Source organism: Heteronotia binoei, chromosome 3 (assembly GCF_032191835.1).
Source record: "Heteronotia binoei isolate CCM8104 ecotype False Entrance Well chromosome 3, APGP_CSIRO_Hbin_v1, whole genome shotgun sequence".
In the NCBI taxonomy this organism is placed as follows: domain Eukaryota; kingdom Metazoa; phylum Chordata; class Lepidosauria; order Squamata; family Gekkonidae; genus Heteronotia; species Heteronotia binoei.
In genome coordinates, this window is record NC_083225.1 from 55,210,640 (window position 1) to 55,231,240 (window position 20,601).

At 42.0% G+C, this 20,601-nt stretch overlaps 1 protein-coding gene across 1 annotated transcript in view; it reads left to right on the forward strand.

The window, feature by feature from the left end:
• MGAT4A (alpha-1,3-mannosyl-glycoprotein 4-beta-N-acetylglucosaminyltransferase A) overlaps positions 1–20,601 on the forward strand; it is a 90,664-nt gene that overhangs the window by 46,270 nt on the left and 23,793 nt on the right. Inside the window, exons 2-8 of the mRNA XM_060233847.1 lie at positions 217–384; positions 5,624–5,764; positions 10,402–10,535; positions 16,379–16,425; positions 17,623–17,736; positions 18,708–18,783; positions 20,189–20,303. Of these exons, the coding sequence (XP_060089830.1) occupies positions 217–384; positions 5,624–5,764; positions 10,402–10,535; positions 16,379–16,425; positions 17,623–17,736; positions 18,708–18,783; positions 20,189–20,303 (795 nt within the window). The remainder of the gene's footprint in view (positions 1–216; positions 385–5,623; positions 5,765–10,401; positions 10,536–16,378; positions 16,426–17,622; positions 17,737–18,707; positions 18,784–20,188; positions 20,304–20,601) is intronic.

The following is a 20,601-nucleotide window of genomic DNA, read 5'->3' on the forward strand; positions in this document are numbered from 1 at the left end:
ATAATAGAAATAATTCATAAAGTATCTCTTGTGTTTCCTTGAAATAAAATGGTACTGTGTGTCATTCCAGCGAACAGAAAAATTTCAAGTGTCAATCTGTTATTTGGGTCAAGAATTAAGTGCTTTTAGTTTTGTTGCAGAATTGTAAACTGTAGTTTTACTTGTGAAAGCTGCTATTCATTGACAGAAAATAACTTGAATTATTTTTATTTCTAGAAAAGCTAATTGCTTATCAAAGGGAATTTCATGCTCTGAAGGAACGTCTTCGCATAGCTGAGCACAGGACTCTCCAGCGCTCCTCTGAATTAAATGCCATCTTGGAACAGTTTAGACGTGCCGTGGCAGAAACAAATGGAAGTAAAGATGCATTGAATAGCGTTTCAGGTACAGGTTGATGATGTGTTTAAAACTTGAAATTATTATTGTGATGGATAGGAGAAGATCATGCCTTCCCCTCATTCAGCTTCGACCGATCAAATCTGAAAGGCTGAATGAAATTTTGGAGTGAGGGGGGAAACTTAGGCAGTTTAACAGCCAATAACCAACTGAAAAAAGGGAGAGGCGAGTTCTAGAGGAAGAAAGTTTGCATAGAGTCCAATAGGGACTTTATGGAGACAGGCAACATTTGGGTGCTGTTTCTGTATTTAAAAAGTTAAGTGTTAAGGCTTGTATGTGTTATGGTTTCTAAGTCTGAGATGCTGAAAGCGCCACCACTGTAACAAATTAGAAAGCTCAGAGAGTCCTCCTACATTAGCAATTTTGAAAGGCATGACAAAAAAATTTTCCTTTCCCACACCATTTTCAGAGTTATTTTTAAGATTATTTTTGGTCTTTCTACTGGGTTTGATAGATTTTATGTGCTTTTTTGGGATATGCTATGATGGTATTTTATTATATGATAGAGTTTTAAAATTTTGTTCTGTAGGCCACCCTGAACAGAAGGCTGGAATAGCCATTTTAAATATTCTTTTAAAAGTTCCATTCTATAAATCTGAAACATCTTAGTGGTGGTGAAAAATGCTGGCAAGTCACAGCCGGTTTATGATGACCCTGTTGGGTTTCCAAGGCATGAGATGTTCAGAGGTGGTTTGCCATTATATGCCTCTGTGTCACGACCCTGGACTTCTTTGGTGGTCTCTCATCCACGCATAGTAGCCAGGGCCAGCCTTGCTTGACTTTTGAGTGTGAGGTTTTGCCAGGTATCAATCCCAATCAACACAACGCATATAGAAATGGTCAGTTGGAATGAAGAGTCAGACGCAAAGCATTGGTATAAATAATGGGCCACTTTATTAATTATCATAATAAACGGCAAGGGCACCCAAACTGCGACCTGGTCAGGGCTAGGGGTCTCAACAGACCGCTCCCCTGCCATTCATGGGCGAGAGACCCAGCCCCCAGCCAGAGCTGTGTGACACAGCTCCCGCCAGGCCGGCCCAGCAGGGAGGCACGCCCCAGAGGGTCCAACCACCAGAAGCATGTCTCAATGGAAGGCACCCTCTAGTCGAGCCTCCAGGACGGTCTGCATTCTCCCCACCCCGAGTCACCAAACCCCAAGGTTGATCATGCCAGACCCCTAATTCCCCAAAAGGGGGATGATTCATGGTCCTCCCCTAGCCGCATAGTACCCTAAACCTCTAAAAACCTGCCAACTAAAGTGACCACCTATTTAAAAGCACCTTCCGATAGCCAAATCCAAATCCACTGCTCTGCTGCTATGTAGGGTAGGCAAAAAACACACCCCAGCAACTGCCAATCAGCTGGGGAGTAAAAAATTCCTACCCGGCCCCCCCAAAATGAGGCAACCAGCAACTGCTTACATAGCAAACAGGGCGGGCGGGAGGGCCAATCTTGTCCGGGACTGAAGCAGGGAGCGGAGGTCTGGCCGTTACAACGGCCTGGCCCTGCCCCCTGATATACGCACCTAAATGGGCCGCCGATCCCCTCTTCCCTCCCAGGGGGGCAAAGCCTGCAAATGCAGCCTAGCAGTGTTGCTGTAGGCTGCAAGCATCAAATTGCCCCCCAAGTCGGAATGAAGAGTCGGACGCAAAGCATTGGTATAAATAATGGGCCACTTTATTAATCATCATAATGAACGGCAAGGGCACCCAAACTGCGGCCTGGTCAGGGCTAGGGGTGTCAATAGACTACTCCCCTGCCATTCACAGGCGAGAGACCCAGCCCCCAGCTGGAGCTGTGTGACACAGCTCCTGCCAGGCTGGTCCAGCAGGGAGGCTTGCCTCAGAGGGCCCAACCACCAGATGCACGTCTCAATGGAAGGCACCCTCTAGAATGTGCTGAAACACTCAAAAGCTGAACATGATACAGAGCAGCCCATTGGCAATGCTCTATCCATGTAAAATTGACCCTCAAAAGAAAATCCCAAGAGCTTGAAATCATCAGGATGCACTGGTGGAAGGCGAAATGCAGATTTAATATCACATTTTGCCAACTCTGCACCCTCCCCGCAGCTTCTCATCACAGCTACAGCCTGTTCGAAGCTGGTGTACCTAACCGCGCATAAATGCTCGGGAATCCTATCATTAACAGATTTCCCTCTGGGGAAGAAAAGATGGTGAATCAAACGAAATTCCCCAGGCGCCTTTTTAGGCACAACACCCAATGGGGAAACTCTAAGGTTATGCACCGGAGGATGGGGAAAAGGGCCCAAAATCCTGCCCTCAGCCAACTCCTTGGCAAGCTTATCTTTGACAACCTGCTCTAAGCCTTTAACGGAACTAAGATTCCCAGACATAAATGGGACCTGAGGCCCCTGAAAAGGGATCCTAAAACCAAATTTAAAACCCTCTAGCAAGTAAACGTTGTTTGCCCTTCGTGGGTACTTAGACAGCCAGCGCTCAAGAGGACCCACCTTTATCGGACTGGGCCCCTTTTCCAGCCTGATAAGTTCCTCCCCCCCCCCCCCCAGGCTTCTTTTGCTTCTTGCATCCCCGGGCTTTCGGGCAGTTATTGAAGGAGTGGGACCCACCACATATGGGGCATTCATGCTTGAACTGGCAAGCCTTCCTGCTACACACTCCCTGAGAACTGAATTCCCAACAAAGCATGCGGGATTGAACTGCCTGCCCTGCAGAATTGCAGGAAGAGCCTGATGATGCTGAGGAGGTTGCAGACGACCTGTTCACCAAATGACCGCTATCAGAGCGATCACCTAAATTCGGCCGCGCCGGAGACATGACCTGCAGCCACAGCTGCTGATGAATGCGGTCCCACTGAAGGGAAGGATACAAGGCCACCCTCATCCTAAACTCCTCGTCAAACTGCATCCAGGCGGGCCTACTAAACGTCGTGTACCCCTTGTAAATTATGTCCATATATTGGATAAGGGCAGCTGCCCTCCAAGGCTGTGCCCGTGCAATCACCCCAGCATAAATAAAAACCCAGGAAGCCAATTAGCCCAGGTCCACTCCACTTTACGTTTCTTCAACTTTTCTTTTTCATCTAACTCCTCTTTATCCTTTTTTTCCAACTCCCGAACAAAGGAGGAAAAAAATATCCACGTACTCACCCTTCAAGATTTTTTCCTTAGTTGCGAGTAGCAAATGGTCCCCCAAAGGCAAGGCTACATCCCCAAAGGGCAATGCGGTAAAAGGAACCATCCCATAAGGAGAAGGGGTGCCCCAATTCCCCATAAAAGAGCCTGCAATGCCTTGCTGCCCCACACCCAGCCAAGCCCCACAAGGGCCACATTGTCCATTTGGCCAAGCCCAATTTGAGAACGAGCCCGTCCCTGAGGGGGCAGAAAACCCAGTACTCACAGCAGGGATGCCCTGCCCATCTGACGAGGCAGGACCCCAAGGTCCCAACGGCCAAGCCTGCCCCGCATATGCCTGCAAGTTGTCCCCAGCCTTACCCACAAATCCAGCAGGAACCAGCGTTGATCCAACTCCAGCGCTTCCTGAAGATGACCCCTCTCCCACATCTGGACCGCCGAGACCCGTGGCACTGCCAGCGATGAATGCACCAGATCTGCCCTCAAGGATAGATAACCTGGTTAACACATTTTCTTGTAGCCCCCTTTTAGAAGCCCTTTCCCCCTCCACCCCTTCTGAAGTAGGAATATCCGTCGCCTGTTCCAGAGCCCGCAGCCTTTGCATAATATTGGCATTAACAGCCACACCACCCTCTTCATCAGATGACGACAACGGGGGTGGAGGTCTCTTGGCAGGAGCCTTAGGGGCCTTAGGAGCTGGCTTTTTCCCTTTAGACCTCCCAGACCCTTCTCCACCAGACATCTTTATAAGGTAAGGTAGAACCTCAAAATGGCTTCCCACAAGAGCCACCTAAAATGGTCGCCCTCCCTTAAAGAAGAAAGGGGACCCAATATGGCTGACACCCCACACAACTACAGGGAAGTGAAAAAAAATGGCTGACCTAGCTAAAGCAAACAATCACCTTAACTCCCCCCGGGAGTCCCAACCCCCAATAAAAATTCCCTTCCCTGCCAAAAGGGAGGGAGAGGGCAGGCCACCCCAAGCAAAGAAAGAATAAGAGCAAAACTACAGCCTTATGACAAGCTCCCTCTAGCAGCCACCAACGACGCAAGGAGCTCGTACAGCTTAGCCTGCCACAGACAAGCCAGGGAGTTCCCAGCTCCCACACACGAAGACCCCAGACAGCTGAAAAACACCACCGCCGCCTTCAGGGACATGCAGACACCGATGCCGCAAAAATGGAGCCTCCTGACGCCGATGAAGAAAAACGGGGCCTCCACTCCAGTGTGGAAAAATGCGCCGCTCAACACACGCTCCTCGCCCGGACCCAATCTTGTCTGGGACTGAAGCAGGGAGCGGAGGTCTGGCTGTTACAACGGCCTGGTCCTGTCCCCTGAAATACGTGCCCAAACGGGGCGCCGATCCTCTCTTTCTCCCAGGGGGCAAAGCCTGCAAACGCAGCCTAGCAGCGTTGCTGCAGGCTGCAAGGATCAAAATGTACCTTCCTGCTACGAAGCCTAAGTCACAAACAGAACCAATATTATAACAAGCAAAAAGGCACACAAATTAAAGCCAGCCCCTGTCAGTTAGGTTTCCAGGGTTACATGCACAGCATATAGGCTGCAGTCACACACACTAAATAATGCACTCTCAATTTACTTTCAATGCACTTTCCAACTGGATTTTGCCAGTTCACATAGTAAAATCCAGCTGGAAAGTGGATTGAAAGTGCATTCTTTAGTGTGTGTGATCGCAGCCATAGTCTGCCTTGGATGTTCAAGGTCATCTTGCAAAAGCCAGACACTGCCATGGCTACCAGATAACAGTCTCACTAACTCCAGTGCATCTTGAGAAAGCTACAGCAAGCAAGATGCTAAAGCATGCACAATTAGCTACACATTTGTGTAAAGTGTAAAATAACTATAGCTCAGATTGTACTGGTATGCAATGCAAAATGATACAGATGAATAAAAATGACTGAATGATCAAAACCCACAAACAAAGCAGAACTAGTCTGACCCAAATGTCAGGGAACCTGACACTGAGATCTGATGAGATTCAGCTAGCCTGCACCATCCAGGTCAGGCCAACTGAAACACCTTATTGTTATACTTTTGCTAGGTTTCATTGTTGGATAAGTAGTTATGTCTCTTGTGTTGTGTTTTCAGATGAAACATTAAAGTTGCTGAAGGAGCTAACAAGCAGAAAATCTCTTCAAGTGCCAAATATATATTACCACTTGCCTCATTTGCTAAAAAATGAAGGAAGTCTTCGGCCTTCTGTGCAGATTGGCCTTGGACGAACAGGAGGTAAATTGACAAGATTTCTGTGATTGATATGCACTTAAATAGATGTTCAGGGTTTGTGACTGTAGACATAGGTTGGTATGACTTCCAAAGCAATAAAGAAACCTTATTTCTTTTGCTGGTTATCTCTTAGAGTTCAGTTTGAATCCAAGATGAAAGAAGTTATGTCGTCATCCTTCTCTTTTATTGTTTTATGCAGATCCCACTACTTTTGATGTTAAGGTATACAATAAAAACCACTAATGTGAAATGGCATGAATTTTCTTAAGATTTAAAAAAATAACAATGCATGGAGTTTTCTCACAACCTCATAAATTCAGTAGATAAGGATTTCCATGCTGTGTAAGCTCCATAGAGTACGAAATGTAGAATAGATCAGTGGACCATCTTTAGCTGTTCACTGCTTTTAGTGAATGATCAAACTATACCCATTGTTCCAGTAGATGATGTTATCTAGATCCAGTGACCTCCTTAATGTGAATCTGTACATTTATACTCTCCCAGTAGTGATTAGTTTCTTTTTCACAGCTAACCCTGTTTATGAGATGGCTTCTGACACTCCCAGGTTATTAGATATAGGCAATAAATATTGGGCAGGAAAAATATATAGTGCTTTTCAGACATCCTGCCCAGTTTGGGTGACCATAAACCGTGACTGGGCTTGGTAGTTAACTGTTGTTTTCTGTTAATCTGCTATAAAATCCACCATAGTTGTACTTGTAACAAGATAATTACTAGACTGACTGGAATTTATACTAATATTGGTTAATAAAAATGGAACAATCGTTTAAATGTAACAAATTACAAATGTTTGGTGTGTAAGACCCCAGGTTCAGATGCTGCATGTCCTGGTAAAAGGATTTCTGGTAGCATGGCTGGAATTATCAGTAGTTGAGAACGTGAAACTAGCTGCCAGTTAGAATGGACAGTACTGGTTGGATAAATGGCCTGACTTGGTAAAGGCAGTTTTGTATGTTCAAGGCTACAATCCTGTGCCTCTAAGCCCCATTAAATCCAGTGAAACTTCTAAATATGCGTACAATTAGATTGAACATCACTGAACCTAACTGCCCACATTTGGAAAACTTTCCCCCCATTTTTTTAGAAAATAATAGCAAATGTGTTTTCAATATTTTTGAAAAAGATCTTTCTTCTTACCTGCTAATTAGACAGCATCAGTTTAAAAAAAAAAATAGCAGTGCTATATGCACATTCTTACTTTGTTGCCACCCACCCCCTTTGGCTATGGAGATTTCAGTGGAAAAGGGAAGCAGACAGGATAGTGAAAAGATTATTTATTTTATTATTTATTTAATTTATATCCCATCCTCCCCGCCAAAGGCAGGCTCTGAGCGGCTGATGCACAAAAACATCTGCTGAAAGTGTAGAAGTTTGTGCTCTTACAAGTGCAATGTAGCAAATTCCTCTGCATTAAAAGACAGTCATCAGGATATAAAATATCATCACTGTTGGTGATCTAGTGAGCACTAGGGTTGATAGTATGAGGCTGTTATAACTTTTCAGGGGGAAACTTCCATGGGGCCCTAGCTGGTGAAAATACAGTGATGTCACTTCTGGTGTGACCTGGAAGTGACATCATTGTATAGGTGTGATGCTCTAGCATTCATCCTAATATTTGGCAAAATCTAGAGTGTTGCCCAATGTGATGACATCACTTCTGTATTGTGACAGAAATAACATCATGGCATTGGTGGTGGTGCCAGTCATCCCCCCATTTCCCTCAGAATTTTGCCCCTGCCACCCATCTGAGCGATGATTGGGATAGCCAGTGGGGATGGGAGGATGAGAGGTCTCCTGCTGAAGTGGAAAACATAGCCTCTGTAGTAAGGGAACACAGTTGCCTTTATGAAACATGGTCATTTTCTACACAAAGATTATACCCAGAAAAAGTAATGTATCAAGTGGCCTGCAAAAGTAGCATTTTTGTTGAGAAAATGTAAAACAACACCTGCTGTGTGTGGCAGTAATACTACACAGCTATCTGAATTAGGGCCTAAATTTTCTGTTCTTTCTGTGGCTGTTTTGTTTCTTTTATGCATATGATACTGCTGTTGAATGTCACTGCTACCGGGCATTTTTCATAGGGCCCAGTCAGGAATTTTGAGTGTCTGCAAAGCATTTATTCTCATATCCCTGCTTGTATTGCTACTTCTATCTTCTTTTTTGAGCATGAAATTTTCATCATGTAACTTTTCCTAGCCTGCGTGCTTTTGTTAAAAACATAATTACAGATAGTGACATTTTGTGTTGTGTGGATTTTGTACAGTTTTATCAAGAGGAGTCTTTGATAATGCATGTCATGTATGAAAGTCACATAGTAAAGCATTATGGGTTTTATGTGAAGCCCTCTATGTGTGCGCATGGAAGCTGTCTTAATTGGAATTAATCCAGTGTATCTTTTGATGGGCAAATTAGGTTAAAAAATTTTCTGTGAGACAAGTTTTGTGAAATATAGTGGCATATCTAATATCACCCTTCTAATACTTCCATATCCAACATCATACCCATATCATTTGAATTTCATCTTGTATTTAATATTTGGGAGGGGGGCTGAATGTAAAGTTGAACTTAAACAAATAAAGGATTGGTAACAGCTCAGTTACCTGGTGAGCTCAGGCAACAGATTTTCCCTCCCCTGCTCTGAGTTTTTTCATATTCATGATCCAGGCATCCTGGTAAAAAACCTGGAAAGTGGCTGCCCATGAGGGCCAAGCAAGGGGTGGGCATCATCCCATATGAGGTGGATGGAGCTGCTTTCATTAAAAGCTAACTGTCCAAGCCCTGAACAGGGTGGACATGGGTGTCAGCAGGAGCCTGCTCTTCTTCCTCCCCCTTGGGGGGTGCAGAGCCATGGGTGGTCAGGGTCCCTCCCAGTGTAGGGCCTGGAGGAGAAGCAGATGCCCCTATTGCCAGTTGTCTAGGGCTGCCTATGGGCCCACAATGGCTGATGAGAAAGCTGATTGTCTGAATGAGACATTGGGTATAATGGGGTTTTTGATTAGGGGGTCTGGGAATAAATGTGAGGGTTATGATACTGATAAGCAGAAGTCATTGGAGAGGCATTTAAAGATGCCCCTCACACCTTCCCCAGCATGCTAGGTGGAGCCCTGACCAGCCCAGGAGGAGTTCCACTCCTGTGCGCTCCTGCCCAAAAGAAGCCCTCCTGGTAAGTATGAACTGCATACTTGGCCAGTAGACTTGTGTAAATAGTAAAGGAAGTGTGTTGGGAAAAAACTTTCTAGCACCAAATCTATATACTCCAGCTTCTGAACAAAGTTATTTTTTTCATCTGCTAAAAAAGATACTAAAACTTCTCAGAGATATGGAATAGTTCTTTTCACAAATCTCAATGAAACATAGTTTATGATACACATATCCTATAGGCTATTAGTATCATTTTCGAGCTGTGTCACTTTTCCAAGTATGAATATATTTCCCCTTTTCATTTATATCTGCAGTTTTGAACCTCTTTATGGGTTTGTAGTGACTGAAGTCACTTAGTCTGAGATTTTGGTTTGCAACTTTGGACCTTGGGGTAGTTCTTGAGCAGCCTGACCCTCATCTGGAATTATTGAACTGGCAGGCCTCCTGTAGGCTGTTAATGGATCATTTAGATCCTCCTTAAGAATCCCTGTCAAACCAGATCATTCCCATTGCATGTGTCAAGCATGTGATTAGATAGGGGAGGCAGGTGATTCTAATCACAGTTTATGGCTCCCATAAGGGTTAAAAAGGGGATGGTTCCCTCATTATAGTGGAGCTTAGCCTAAGAGTTAGGCTGTTGGTAAAGCTTAGGCTTATATTTGTTGGGAATTGTTATTCCCAACAAATTGTTATTATTTTGTTGGGAACCTTGGATGTAAATTGGCTGGATGGGAACGCTGTTATACCTTAGCTAGTCTACCTTGTATTTTAAACTGTACTGATGACTGGTGGAACCACCAGGGTCTGGAACTGGTCTATTGGTCATGGCCAGCCTCCCGCAGGGCCATAGCCAGGGTTTCATGTTTGGTGAGGTCCACAGTAGGATTTGTTGTTGGAGGGTGGGGGGCCACTCGGTTTGGCAGCCCTGGACTCTCAGCACTATAAGCTAACCCCTCTTCACCTGGGCAGTCACAGCAGCCCCGCTCCCCTCACCCCTTTACTGTGTGCTCCTCTCTTAGAGAGGCAGAGACCTCTTGAACTGAAGTTGGGTGCTCAGAAGGCTGGCTGCAAGAAGACTCCCCACTCCACCCCTTTGCTCTGCATATTGTATTAGGGAAGGGGAGAGAAGAAAGCGAAAAGGGGAAGGCTTTGAGGAAGTGTTTTGAGTGACACAGCAGGGAGACTGGCTATTGCTTCAGAGTGGCAGTGAGCAAAGGGGACAGACTGGGGACCCTCTAATGGAGGGGCCATACAGTTGGAATGGGGTGTTGAAAGGATGGGCCTGGCCCCCCCGGGCCCCACTGTAGCTATGGGCCTGGCCTCCTGCTGGGAAGCCAGGGGAGAGCTGGAGGAACGGCAGGCTGACACTACAGGGTTGTCTTTTCTTTTTGTTCTAAAGTATAAATTTTGCATAACCCCCACTTTTTCCTTCCCTGCTTAAGCAATACAAGTGAATTACTTTTTGTTTGTTTCAGTTTCTATAGTAATGGGAATTCCTACTGTAAAGAGAAAAGTAAGATCTTACCTTACTGAAACTCTTCACTCTCTGATTGATAAGTTATCACCGGAAGAGAAACTAGACTGTGTTATGGTCGTCTTCATTGGAGAGGTAATCTACTTGCATTTTCAGGCTGTCCTTAGTTCTGTAAGAAGTATTGTGTATGTTTATGCCTCCTACCTACCACTCTTCATTTCCTTTTGACAAATGCTCATACTGTACTTGGAACAATGATTCTGTTTTCAGTGCATGAAAAGACACATTGTGCCTATTTACAGGATTAAATTTTCTTTCATTCTCCTACACCTAGTAGGATTGAGCTCAGTAGGGAGAATTAAACAGACTTTAAAACATTCCACAAAGATTCAGCGATACTTGTGTGGGTAAAGAATTCAGTTTTTCTGGAAGTTAGAACTGGGTACTAGCCTTCCTAGAGGGTTGAACTGAAGTATTTTCCCCTAGTGCTGGGGAGAGTGCTGGGGAGGAGCCAGTGGTCGCGGTGCATGTTGGCACCAACTTTTTGGGAAATGCAGTCGTGAGGTCCTGGAGGAAAAATTTAGGCTGCTACGCAGGAGACTTAAGGCCAGGACCTCCAAGGTAGCCTTCTCAGAAGTGCTACCTGTTCCACGTGCAGGGCTGGAGAGACAGGCACAAATTAGAAGTCTCAATGTGTGAATGATATGATGGTGTAGGGAGGAAGCATTTAAGTTTGTTAGGCACTGGGATGCTTTCTGGAACAAACAGGAGCAAACAGACAGTCTCCGCTTGTCCCCGGATGGAACCAAGGTGCTGGCGCTTAAAATCAAAAAGGTGGCAGAGCAGTTTTTAAACTAAATCTTGGGGGAAAGCCGAAAGGAGATGAAGGGTTAGCTGTTACTTTTCTACCGGGTAATGGATCAGAGTTGTCCATTGAGATGGTGACAAACAGTATGGAGTGTCTGCCAAAGTCTCGAGGCAGCAGGAGGAAGGTTGCGGGCCTAATTTGCCTGGGAAATTATAGATGTTTGTATACAATTGCTAGAAGTGTTCGAAGTAAAATTGGTGAGTTGGAATGTTTAGTGTTGGGCAAAAACATAGACATTGTGGGAATTTCAGAAACTTGGTGGAATGAGGAGAATCAGTGGGACACAGTGATTCTTGGATATAAGTTATATCAGAAGAATAGGGAGGGAAGGGTTGGAGGTGGGGTCACTCTGTATGTCAGAGAGGGTATACAGTCCAGTAAGACTGAGGTCAAAGAATTAGATTCCCTTCTAGAAATGCTTTGCGTCAAAATAGAGGGCCCAAAAGAAAATGTAACTATGGGAGTTTGTTATCGCCCACCAAATCAAAAGATAGAGGATGATTATAATATGACGGAAGGATTAACGATAGCGGCTAAATGTAAAAACTGTGTCGTAATAGGTGATTTTAATTACGCGCAGATTGATTGGGTCAATATGTGTTCTGGTCAAGAGAAAGAGATTGAGTTTCTAGATGCTCTCAGTGATTGTGCTATGGAGCAGATGGTCACAGAACCATCAGCCAGTATCGTAATGCCCCTGTATAAATCGATGGTACAGTCTTATTTGAAATACTGTGTACCATTCTGGTCACCGCACCTCAAAAAGGATATTATAGCACTGGGAAAAGTCCAGAAAAGGGCAACTAGAATGATTAAAGCTTTGGAACACTATCCGTATGAAGAAAAGTTAAAACGCTTGGGGCTCTTTAGCTTGTGGAAACGTCGACTGCGGGGTGACATGATAGAGGTTTACAAGATTATGCATGGGATGAAGAAGTAGAGAAAGAAGTCCTTTTCTCCCTTTCTCACAATACAAGAACTCGTGGGCATTCAATTAAATTGCTGAGCAGTTGAGTTAAAATGGATAAAAGGAAGTACTTCTTCACCCAAAGGGTGATTAACATGTGGAATTCACTGCCACAGGAGGTGGTGGCGGCTACAAGCATAGCCAGCTTTAAGAGGGGCTTGGATAAAAATATGGAGCAGAGGTCCATCAGTGGCTATTAGCCACAGTGTGTGTGTGTATATATATATATATATATATATATATATATATATATATATATATATATATGTGTGTGTGTGTGTGTGTGTGTGTGTGTATATGTATGTATGCGTGTGTGTATGTATATATAGGCACACACACATATATTGGCCACTGTGTGACACAGAGTGTTGGACTGGATGGGCCATTGGCCTGATCCAACTTGGCTTCTCTTATGTTCTTATGTTCTTAAAATACTGTATAGGCAGGTGTTACAGAACTAGCAGAAAGATCAAAGTGGGCAGCTGTGTTGGTCTGAAGCAGTAGAACAAAGTAGGAGCCAAGTGGCACCTTTAAGACCAATAAAGTTTTATTCAGAATGTAAACTTTTGTGTGCTCTAAGCACACTTCATCAGAAGGTTGCAGAAGGTTGAGATGCCATGAGCTATGATCTTGTGCGGAAGAAGTGGGGGCAGAGCTTGCCTGTGATATACAGAAAGAAACCCATTTTTGCAATTCCTGTCTGAAAAACACATGTGCAGTGGCATTAGATGCTCAATAACACTCTGGCAGACTTTGGAGATATGAGGGGCCAGTGGCAATCTCTGCCTTGATTGAAGTACCAAGATTCTTTCCAACATGCCAGTACCATGTTGCTGTGTTCTAGCACATAACAGTGGGGCTAGATCGTGGCATTAGAGGGAGAGTTTGTTGCAAACTTCTTGAAGTAAATACTTGAGCTTTACCAGTACTATACTTATATGTATTTGTCACAAAAAATTGTCATAAGAATAATGTCGGCTTTTAAGCATAACAGGACCAAAAATACAGTCAGGCCTCTGCACCAGGGGACCCTGCAAACAAAAATCCAACACTGAAGTTGATTACAAAAGGGAGAAAGGAAAGGGTAATCAGGAATTAATATGAACAAGTATAGTTACATGTTCTCAGGCTTTAGTTATTTGGATTTCCATTTTGCAGTTTTCCAAGCAAGATCTTGAGCAAAGTATTTGTTACAATGTGATGAGGTCTCTTTCAACAGAGTATTGGTATTTTAACAAACATGAACAAGACTTAGTTGTCTCTTTTTTCTCATTTAAAAAAAGCATTGAGTACACCACACCATGCATATTTAATAAATGCCACTTCAGTTACCTAATTAATTCAGTCACCTAATTAAGATCGGTCAATAGGCTGTAGCACAAGAAAAACAATTGTGCCTAGTTGGTTGATTAAGAACTACCAGGAAGTTGGCTTATTTCTGGAGAGCAGTCAATTAGAATGCAAAATGGCATCTACAAAGTTCTTATTCTGGGTCCCAATTTATATCAAAGACTATAAGTGCATCTATGCCAAAGGGAAAATGATCTAGTATATATTTATTGTGGAAGTATTATTTAGATCAAATTAACTTGAACTTAAATTTGGTCGTGAAATGTTTGTCAATCTCTTACAAGCGCAAACTTTTGAAAGTATCCTACCTAAATATGAGATTGAAACCAGTTACTGTACTGAGATTGTAGTTTGCTGTTCTGTTTAATTAGAAAGATAACATTTTTGCATGATTGATAAGCTCATTCAAACATGCTCACTTTGCTATCAATCAGAACTAGTTTATATCTGGTAACTATCATGCTCACTTTGCTATCAGTTTTGAAACTAGTTTATATCTGGATAAAGTTCAAACAAAGTTCAAACAACAGTAAAATATTCAAACCAAAATAGAATATGGTCTAAATAAAACTTATTGTCTAATTCTTGGCATCAGAATTAAGTACCACTTAGTTCAGTGGGACTTAATCCCAGGAAAATACGCATAGAATGGCATTTATGTTTCAAATCCATGGGAATATTTCTGGAGAATTCCTGATTTGCACCATTTGGCATCAGCAATTGTAAATTCAAAGTGAGATGAGGAAACAGCAGTGATGCTTTATGTGGTACTGTTGGCTTTGGACTAGTGGGATAATCATGTAACCCCCTAAATGGAGTTGTCATGTCTTGCTTAACCACGCAGACTGCCATTTAATGACCAGGTGAACTGCAAAAAATCTTCCAATTCTCAGTGTAGATTTATTGATCATATAGATTCATAAATGAAACCTGGGAGAGGTTGCTTGAACAAACATAATTAAAAGCATGAATGTTCTCTTTTAAGTTAATTTGTACAGAATAAAATAAGTATTGCTGGCTCTTTTTACTTTTTTTGGGGAAAAGCACACCTTGATTATCAATCAAGAAGGTCTTTCTCTGCAAATACTTGTGTAGGCTGTTTCAGTCTCTTTTGCTTGTTTAGTAATAGAACCTAGGATTGGTATTGAGCCAGCAGGAGCCACAAAGTTTTAAGCAGAGTGCATTTGATGCAGTCTACTTCTGAATAGCATGTAGAGGAGTGGGGGTGGTTTGCCAGTGAGGGAAGAAGTCAGTCATTTTAAATGCAATACAGTCTCAGCGCTAGGATAATTAGTTACTTGTTAATCTATACATGTTGTGGAGAGATCACCGTTTCTTGGTTCACAGGCCATTAAATTATGTATTGGGGGGAAGTGATTCATCTTCAAAACTGGTTGTTATTTGCTGCTACTATTGATGTGTATGGTGCCGTAGTGCCAATGATGCACATTTTTTATTGGCTACTGCTTGTGACCCAGGTGGCAATGGCAGATGAAAGCAGCTGGTAAAAAAAATGTTGTTATAGCTGCTGCCCTGGACCTGGCAGTTTGGGAAAGAAGGAGAGAGGAAAAGAAACTTTGCTTTAATAATTGATGTAGTGGATGTGGCTGAAGTCTCAAAATTGTTTCTTCCTTAAAACTTCCTTTAGTGGCTTCCTGTAATGAATTTTAGCTGTGTTAGATCCAGTATGTATCTAGGTGATAGAAATAATTGCATTCTTCACAGTCTTCTCAGTTGTTCAGATCTGTGCCCACATCCAAGGTGAGCAGAAGGCCTAAAGTGGACTTGCTGCTGTTTTCTAATTTCTTTTAAAAAAATATACTGGTTACATGTGTCATCCAATGCAAGCCCGGGGGAAATTTGTACATACTGATAAACTAAATGCAAGGTTTTTTCTCAGTGGGAAAAAAGTTGTTCCCTGGATCTGTTTCAGGTAGGGAAAAGGGCATTTGGGGAAAGCTTTAAGCCCCCTCTGCCCTTGCACATTGGTCCCAGCCTGACATGGGCTCTCATGAACCTGAGAACAGAAGTTTTAACAGCATCTAGTGAATGTTGTCCTGTCAACACAAAGAGCAAACCCTTAAATATTGTAATATACAGTTATCAGAAATACATGCTTCATTTATAAATAGCACATATGTATTTAAATTGCTACTTTTCTTAACAAAAGGCCTGAAATCAGGAAGCTATACATTTCCTGGTCCTTGTTGAATTTTATTTTGCCAACATACCGTATGTACATGAAACATGCATGAAAGGAAGTACATGAAAGGAAGTTAAGTTTTTTTTCAGGTGCCCCATCAAGAAGAAAGTGGGGTTGTGGTAATTTGTTATCTTAAATTTGCAAATGAGTTACAGGTATGTAGAATATTTTTTTAAAACCCCTTTTTTGCGTACAACCTTTTGTGATCATCTTATGTTTGGAGTTGTTTTCCTTTTGGGTAAATATGGCACATATGCCATTCATAAACAAGTCAAGATAAGTGTATTATGTGGGCAATATCTTCTTTGACTGCCTTAACATTGCAATGTGCTCATCTTGAAGGATATGGTAAAACTATAAAATGTAAAAGCAATCTGGTGAATCAGCATTGTGCTGAACAGCTTCTAAGGGTGAAATTTTAATCATTTGGTGTCTTGTGTTAACAAATGTGGTTTTTAACTTTCTAATAACTGTTAGTTGAACAAAAAGTGATACTGTTGCCTGAATACAAAAAGAAAGATTTATACAAGTAATTAAAACATCTCTCACTTGAAAAAGTTGCTTTAATTAATGTTCATTACTTTTTTCAGACTGATCTTGATTACGTAAATGGTGTTGTCGCAAGCCTAGAAAAGGAGTAAGTTAACATTAGATAAAGTGTCATAGAACTAATTTGATTATGAGCTGATTTTTATTTCCATAGTTGTTTGACAGTAGAATTAAAACTGTATATGTATATGGATTGCATATTATAGGAAATCAAATGGGGCAACTAAATAGTTTTATTTGTAAATGAGATTAAAGGATTCAGCTTGACATAAGCAGATTACTTTGGCATAAAATAAATGGATTGCTTGGCATCTATGCCTAGCTGTAGTATGCTGGCACTGAAATATAGACCGGGCAAGTAGCTGATTATCTGTTGCAGTTGTAAATAATTAATTATGGGCAGGACCACAGAGCCCAGTTAGCATACCAGAGAATTGTGCTAAGTTTTACTTGGGGTATATTGTGCTTTGTTGCATTCTGCCCCAGTATGTTCCCCAGAAGCGATGGGGGAATCAGCTATGAGAGGATAGGCTTGAAGCCAAGGAAGTCGCCTCTCAGGTCTTTAGATCTCAACCAATATTTTTCTTTATCAGTAGGTAAGCTGATAGTAGGGTAAGGTTGCCAATCCCCAGATGGGGACAAGGGATCCCCCAAGTTTGGAGACCCTCCCCCACTTCAGGGTCATTAGAAAGCGGGGACGGGGAGGGAAATATCTGCTGAGCCCTCCATTATTCCCTATGGAGACCGATTCTCATAGGGTATAAGAGAATTGATCCATGGGTATCTGGGGGGTTGTTTTTTGAGGTAGAGGCATCAGATTTGTAGCATAGCATTCAGTTTCTCTCCTCAACCCTCCCCCCCCCCAATTCTATGAGCCCCCAAAGAAGGTTCCACTATCCTTTATTATTTCCAATGGAGGGAAGGCATTTAAAAGGTGTGCGGTCCCTTTAAATGTGATGGCCAGAACTCCCTTTGGAGTTCAATCAGGCGCCCTGAGCCTGCTTTGGCGGGAAGGGCGGGATATAAATTAAATGTTATTATTATTATTATTATTATTATTTATGCTTGTCACAACCTTGCTCCTGGCTCCACCCCCAAAGTCCCCAGATATTTCTTGAACTGGACTTGGCAACCTTAATTGATAGATGCCCAGTTCATGGCCAAATGGATGTTTGAGCACAGGCCCAACACTCAGTTCATTGCACCATACTAGGAACTTAGAATGGAGTGTTTTGCAGAATATATATGTTCATATACGTCTAAAAAAAACTTTTGTGTTTTATAGATTTTCTGCTGAAATAAGTTCTGGCTTAGTAGAGGTAATAGCCCCACCTGCATCATACTATCCTGACCTAACAAACTTAAAAGAGACATTTGGAGACTCAAAAGAGAGAGTCAGGTCAGTAGGTTTTCTTTGACTGTGGGAGCAGGCATATGCCTTCTTTGTCATTTTCATAATATACATTAAAAATGGATATAATAGATTCTTGTTTATTTGCATATCATATTCATGAACAGAATGTATGACAAAGTAGGGTTGAAGAGCATGTTAACTTTATTCTGTATGCTACTGTTCAAGAATTGTTATCCTCAAACAGAAGAATTCTGAGGGCTGGTTTCAAAGCCAAGTGGAAACAGCTTTTTATGGCAAAAGTAAGAAGGCTCTGTGCATTTTCTCCCCAAGCCATTCTCTCCTCAGGCCACTTTTCCACACCATTCTCAAGGGTCCCATAGGGTAGGGGTCCCCAACGCACAGGCTGTGTCTTCCACAAAACCGGGCCCTGGTGCCAAAAAGGTTGGGGGTCACTGCCGTAGGGTGCAACTTTGGAGGGGGCACAAGGGGCCTCAACTGAAAGAGGCAGGTGGGGGGGAAACCATTCTATGAACAGAACACCATCTGCAGTTATCTTGATTCTGCCTATACACTTTGAGGTTATTCGGACAAGTTTTGTGGATGATACGGCACTGGGGGAGTTAGTTCACTGGCAGTGGTGGTGGTCTCCCAGGAGCGGTTCAGTTCCATTCGTTATTATTATGGTCATTTGATGAAACATATAATCAGTTTTACCATTTACACAATAAACATCATTTATACAATAAAACATAATCTAATAAAATTTAAGCCTGGTTACAATACAGTTTCCATAGCCCTCCCAGGATCTGGCAGCCGGCTAATGGGAAGATTTTTGGGAGGCTGTACTGCTTCTGCTTCCTGCCTGTAGGAGTGGGAGCCAAGGAGGTGGAATGACCTAAGTCCCCTCCCTCCACAGTTTTTCCCAAGTGCCCATATTATGCTCTAGGTTATGTTATGTCTTTAATGTGTACAGGCATGTTAACCTTTAAAAGTTATAAAATTACCTTTAATTTCAGATGGCGGACAAAGCAAAATCTGGATTATTGTTTTCTTATGATGTATGCACAGAAAAAAGGTGTTTACTACATTCAGGTAAATTATGGTTTGAATTATAAAACTAATAAATAAAGGCAACTGTGAGTGGGGCTAGTACTATTATTAGCCATTTCTTACTTAGATAGGATGTCAAAACAGGTGGTATGCACTGAGGTGTTCATGTGCATTAAATCAGAAAATCTAGCCGCTTGGAACTTGAGGTTCTTTGCATATCTTTTAACTTATTTTTAGACAACAAGGAAGCTAAGTCTAAGCAACGCTGATTTGCTTGGTTTTTAATTTAAACTACTTTATTTATTTATTTTATTCAATTTATTTGATTTTATTCGATTTTACAACTTTTAACAAAGGACTCAAGGTCTACTTTAAGATTTCAGCTACTAAACTCAGAGTATGATTTTAATTCCAGAAACATCTGTAAATTGCCAAGGCTAGGTTTTATAAATAAGACTTCACTTGTATAAGAACTGCAATAAAGCCAATCAGAGACTGAGATGATTTTGCTAAGTTTTATACACTGTTCAGTAGCTGATCCCAATGGGGTTTACAGGCAAAGAACTATAGAGCTCTACAATCTTTAACCTGGGTTTTAATTCAGCAGAATCAATTTTGGTTGTTCACAGTGTCCCGTTGCAGATGTCCCAGGGCCAGGTTGTTGTTTTTAATCAGAAGAGTGAGGGGGGGATTTGTTAGGAGGGGGAAGTATACTCCAGGTGTATGAGGTGGTCTTCATAGTGTAGTAATCTCAGTGCATGACATTTGAACTGGGCCGGTGCATCTAATAAGGCTTTGAACTGGTCCAGTGAATCTAATAAGGCTTTTTCACAGTTAGTCAAAGCCTGCCAAAATTAATTTTGTAATACTTCTGTAATATTTTTCAGAGAGCCAAAAAGTATCCTTTCACCATTTAAAGACCAAATTCACGGAGGGACATGGTATAAGAACATTGCTGAATTATTCTTTGCATCTTTTTACCACCATAGTTGGATCCCTGCATAGTTGGAAGACTGTATTAGAACCATTAATATTTTATTTTATTACTTGGGATTATTATCAATACCTTATTTTTTTTTAAAAGAATGATTTAATGGGGTCTGTTTGATTAAAATATCTAAAGTGTTTTAGGTAGGAGAGATCCTGCTGAAGCCATATATGTTTTTGAGCACTAGATAGTGTGTGGGGTCGAGGCAAGGCAACCTTCAATGTATTTAGTGGTTTCCCATGCATTCGTTTAATCAGTAGGTGAACAATTATAAAATAAAGCAATTATTGTCTTCCTTGCATGATTTCCAAATGCCTTCATAGTTTATTGCCCTGGAGGCCAGTCATATGGGTAGGTTTAAAATGTGTTTGACTTGAAATGTGCTTTGTCTTTTTTCCCATTTCACCACTTCTCTGTTTTGCTGGTCTTGCTTTTAATGTAGCTGTTTGGTTTCCTTAGCTGGAGGATGACATCGTTGTCAAGCAGAATTACTTCAGCACAATTAAAAATTTTGCGCTTCAGTTGTCCTCTGAAGACTGGATGATTCTTGAGTTTTCTCAGCTGGGATTCATTGGTAAGGGAATTTCTTTTTGAAATGGGCTCAACTGGAAATCTTAGATTGACAGTCTTATGCTGAAAATGAAGCATGAAAATGTAAAGAGCTTCTTATAACATGCAATAAGTTTAATATTTTTAAAAGAGCCACTAAAAAGTTCATCCTGCAATTCAACATGTTAGGTTGTTTGTAAATTATTGTGATATAACGCAGCAGTTGAAAATCAGAATAATGTGTATAGTCATGACTGCAGGCCTGAAATAAATGACAGATTCTTAACTTACATGACTTGAATGGCCTTCAGTCTTGTAATTAT